This window comes from Helobdella robusta (assembly GCF_000326865.2).
Source record: "Helobdella robusta unplaced genomic scaffold HELROscaffold_50, whole genome shotgun sequence".
Taxonomy (NCBI): domain Eukaryota; kingdom Metazoa; phylum Annelida; class Clitellata; order Rhynchobdellida; family Glossiphoniidae; genus Helobdella; species Helobdella robusta.
The window spans coordinates 911,555-916,465 of record NW_008705255.1 but is presented as its reverse complement, the minus strand read 5'-3'; the positions used below and the strand labels follow the sequence as shown (position 1 = coordinate 916,465).

The 4,911-nt window shown below is 30.1% G+C and overlaps 1 protein-coding gene across 1 annotated transcript in view; it reads right to left on the bottom strand.

Moving 5' to 3' along the window:
• Nucleotides 1–2,003: 2,003 nt before the first annotated feature.
• Nucleotides 2,004–4,911, bottom strand: part of HELRODRAFT_193456 (hypothetical protein) — a gene marked incomplete at its 5' end in the record, with an annotated part of 12,982 nt that continues 10,074 nt past the window's right edge. Inside the window, 6 exons of the mRNA XM_009027750.1 lie at nucleotides 2,004–2,039; nucleotides 2,188–2,232; nucleotides 2,408–2,455; nucleotides 2,700–2,747; nucleotides 3,090–3,121; nucleotides 4,257–4,286. Of these exons, the coding sequence (XP_009025998.1) occupies nucleotides 2,720–2,747; nucleotides 3,090–3,121; nucleotides 4,257–4,286 (90 nt within the window). The 3' untranslated portion in view covers nucleotides 2,004–2,039; nucleotides 2,188–2,232; nucleotides 2,408–2,455; nucleotides 2,700–2,719. The remainder of the gene's footprint in view (nucleotides 2,040–2,187; nucleotides 2,233–2,407; nucleotides 2,456–2,699; nucleotides 2,748–3,089; nucleotides 3,122–4,256; nucleotides 4,287–4,911) is intronic.

The window sequence follows — 4,911 nt, the reverse complement described above, 5'->3', positions numbered from 1 at the left end:
TTTTATAGACCAACTGATCTTGCTAGTTTTGTGCAAACATATCGAACATGTTGTTGAAACGATAATTTTTGATCCAATATTACTCCTAAAAAATTAACAGTTTTGCTTTCGAGAATATCCGAATTATTTATTACGATCTTATATGGCTCCTTGTAGTTTAAATATTGGACTGGGCCAAAAATAATCATTTGAGTTTTTCTCCTATTCAATGTCAACATATTACATTCAAACCTTGAGACGACCTTTTTAATTTCACTATTAGTCTTCAAGATGAGTTCATCGATGTTTTTGCCTGTACTGAATAGATTAGTATCATCTGCGAAGCAAATGTAATCAAAGAATGTTGAAACTTTCGGGAGATCGTTGATGAAGACAATGAATAGCAATGGACCCAAAATACTGCCCTGAGGTACTCCAATTTGGTTTAATTTTTCGCTCGAGCATGTACCCTGCCAGCTAACAAATTGACTTCTCTCCGATAAGTAACTTCTGAACCATTTCAGTTGCGAGCCACGTATTCCATAATGGTCTAGTTTCGCCAGCAAGATGTTGTGGTTGATGCAATCGAATGCCTTCGAGAGATCAAGGCACGTGCCTACGATGTATTTTTTGTCTTCTGCTGCGATCCCTATTTTTCTGATCAATTCTATTATTGCCAGCTCAGTCGAGTACTTCTCTCGAAATCCAAATTGTGAATCGTTAATTATGGAATTTTTTTTGAAGAAGATATTTAGCCTTTTGTACATTATTTTTTCTATTATTTTCGAAAAATTTGATAAAAGAGCAACGGGTCGAAAATTAGTTAAATCATTGCATCCCTCATCCTTTTTAATCGGTACAATTTTTGAGACTTTGAAACATCGTGGGAATGTGCCGGAGTTGAAAGAAAGGTTAATTAGGAATTCCAAAATGTGAGCTGTTGAATGTATGGTAGATTTTATTATTTTCATAGGAATGCCATCCTATACACTGGTTGTTTTTGGTTTGAGAAGTCTGGTTGTTGCAATTATTTCATCGCTTGAGGTCGACAGACAGAAGAACGAGTTTTGAAGTTTATTAGTGAGGTGATTTTTCCAGAGTGTTGAATTGTTGAAAGATGAACCTAGTTTTATAGCTATACCGGTGAAATAATCGTTTAAGGCGTCCGCAGGAGAACGAACAATTTCACTGTTTGATGTGACGGTATTGGTGATTTTATTTGTGCTGATTATGTTCTTAATAATCGACCACGTTCTTCTGTTATCTTTTATGTTCTTTTCTATGATGTCGCTGTAGTATTGTTTTTTAGTTTATTTTTAAATTTGATGCAAGATTGTCTAATTGACTTTAATTCAATTAGATTTTCAATATTCGGATTTTTTAGATATTTTGTATACAGTTTGGTTTTTCTATTTAACATTATTTTAAGATCATCAGTTATCCAAGGTTTATCACGTGATATTTTTTTAATTTTTGTTGCTGATGAAATACGACAGCATTCGTTGAAGTTCTTTACAAAAATCTCTATGAATCGTTGAAACCCGACATTTACATTCTCACAGTTTAAAACGTTTGACCAGTCCATGTTTATTAAATATTCGTTCAGTCTGTTGATTCGTTCACTTGTAAACGAGTATAATTTCTCCTTCAGAAAGTGGTTCTTGATTCTGTTAGACTTCATATTTACAATTATAAAAATTGGTAGGTGGACCGAAAGATCACATACATGCATACATACATACATACATACAAACATACATACAAACATACATACATACATACATACATACATACATACATACATACATATATACATACATACATACATACACACACACACACACACACACACATACATACATACATACACACACACACATACACACACACATACATACATACATACATGCATACATACACACACATACATACATACACACACACACAAACACATACATACATACATACATACATACATACATATATACATACATACATACATACATACATACATACATACATACCAATAATGCATCCTCTCTTTCCAATGTCAGGTTTGCCTGAAATTAAACAGAAAAAAAAGAATAATTCGTTCTTTCTTTCACGTTTTAATTTTATTCATTTATTCGTTCATGCATTTATACCTCTATCTATTCACTGATTCACTGATTCATTCATTCATTCATTCATTCATTCATTCAAACATACGACGAAGGCAGCTATCTTCTGGTTAGTTTCCCGAGATTGCTTCGACTAAATTGAATGAAAAAAAAAATGATATAAAGAAAGAAAGAAAGGAGAAAAGAAAGATTGATTGATTGAACAACTACAACGACAACAACAACAACAACAACAACAACAACAACAACAACTACTACTACTACTACTACTGCTACTACTACTACTAACAACAAATAATAATAATAACCGCATCGTAACACAGTCCATAAGTTTCGCTGGAATCTTCCCATTTTTTCTAAGAAAAAGTTGTTGTCAGTATTGTTATTGTTTATTATTATTATTAATGTTTCGTCATCATCATCATCATCGTCGTCATCATCATCCTCATCGTCACGGTATGATTCCAACAATTATGATTGCAATAATGATAATAAAAATATAATTATATAATATAATTTTTATTATTATTATAACTGCATATAATAATATTATTATTGTTATTATTATTATTATTATTATTATTATTATTATCCACTAACCAGAAAGTCATTTAGCAATTTTATGTTGTATTTAATTTTAGCTCTTCCCTAAGAATTTGAAAATTATGTATGTATGTATGTATGTATGTATGTATGTATGTATGTATGTATGTATGCATGTGTGTGTATGTATGTATGTAAGTATTTAAGTATGTAAGTATGTATTGTATGTATGTATGTATGTATGTATGTATGTATGTATGTATGTATGTATGTATGTATGTATGTATGTATGTATGTATGTATGTATGTATGTATGTATGTATGTATGTATGTATGTATGTATGTATGTATGTATGTAGGTATGTTTGTATTTTATTCCCAAAAAATTTCTTTCATTTATACTTCCACACAAACAATCTAAAAACAAATTATTAGCTGTAAACTCACGAGAAATTTATCCAATCCATAACCGTATTCCTTATTGAAAAAAATTATAACCATTACCACCATTATTATTATTGTTATTATTATTTATAATAGTTAAATTATTATTATTATTATTATTTAAAATAGTTAAATTATTATTATTATTATTATTGTTATTTGGAAAAATACGGCCAAAATAGAAGCGAGAAATTTTTGTTTACCTGGAACGCACGTGTCCAGACATACTGAATAATAAAAATAATAATAATATAAATAATAATAATAATAATAATATATAATAAAATATATTAATAATAATAAAAATATGAGCTTTATAGTTATAATTATGAAAATAAGAAGAAATAAAGTAAATTCTTCATCTCTGTCTAGATAAGATATATTTTTTTTTCAATTCAATTCAATTCAATTTATTCAGCAAAAAGCATGGAAAAAGGCATGGAGATATGCGGCAAACAACTGACTGATCACAAGTGAGGATTTTTCTACTTTGATTTTGGTGTAGGAAATACCATGTTGAGATAAGTTTGACTCTCGTGTTAGGGATAATTTGGTTAGAAAAAGAGAGAAAAAGAAAGAGAGTTCTGAGAACAGCTGCAAAACTGGTTGGCAATTGTAGAAGATTGAAATATATGATGAGATTGATGGAGTGACTAAATTTTACCTCATCTTACTTACTGAAATCTTACGTTTTGACAATTTCGTAGAGACATACTTAGAGACATACTTTCACATTTCAAACTTTTTCAGTGTAAGTGACTGAGAGAAACTTTTGCGCTGATGCAAAGGCATGTAGGTAGAGGAATCAGAAGGCTTGTTGAAGCAAACACGATGTGAGTCGATCGATTGCAAAGAAGATACTATTCCTTCTTCACACGGGATGGTTCCCATACGAAAATACTTCTATGGACGTAGCTGAAGTTGAAACAGTAAAAAATTCGATTATACCGACAAGTAGGTTCAAGGATTGTCAGATAGGGTTATTTCATACATCTAGGATTAAAAAACTAGTCATTGGTTTTATGTTTATTTGAAAATAGTATTGTTAATAATCATCATCGTCGTCGTCATCATCATCATCACCACCACCATCATCATTATCATCATCACCATCATCATCACCATCACCATCATCATCATCATCATCTTCATCATCATATTTATCGTTACCAGAAATTCTTTTCCTAGGTCTATTTCGTTCTAAAAAAAAATGAAGAAATAAAATTTGAACAGGAGAATTAATATGGCACGTATGATTTGTATGTATGTTTGTATGTTTGTATGTATGTATGTATGTATGTATGTATGTATGTATGTATGTATGTATGTATGTATGTATGTATGTATGTATGTATGTATTTATGTATGTGTGAACCCATAATTGATTAGAACTCTAAGGAAGTAATAATCATATCTGGGTTCAGCTTTAATCTATGTTAAACGCTTCGCACAGACAGGTATTTTGTATGTATGTACGTATGTATCTATGTATGTATGCAAGTATGTATGTATGTATGTTTGTATGTATGTTTGTATGTATGTATGTATGTTAAAACCAAAACATGATGAGTGACACTGAACCGTCAAACATCAAGTAACAAATGGATTAACACTTTGATTTGTCGTTGTATTTATGTATGTATGTATGTAAGTATGTATGTATGTATGTATGTATGTATGTATGTATGTATGTATGTATGTATGTATGTATGTATGAATGTATGTATGTATGTATGTATGTATGTATGTATGTATGTATGTATGTATGTATGTATGTATGTATGTATGTATGTATGTATGTATGTATGTATGTATGTATGTATGT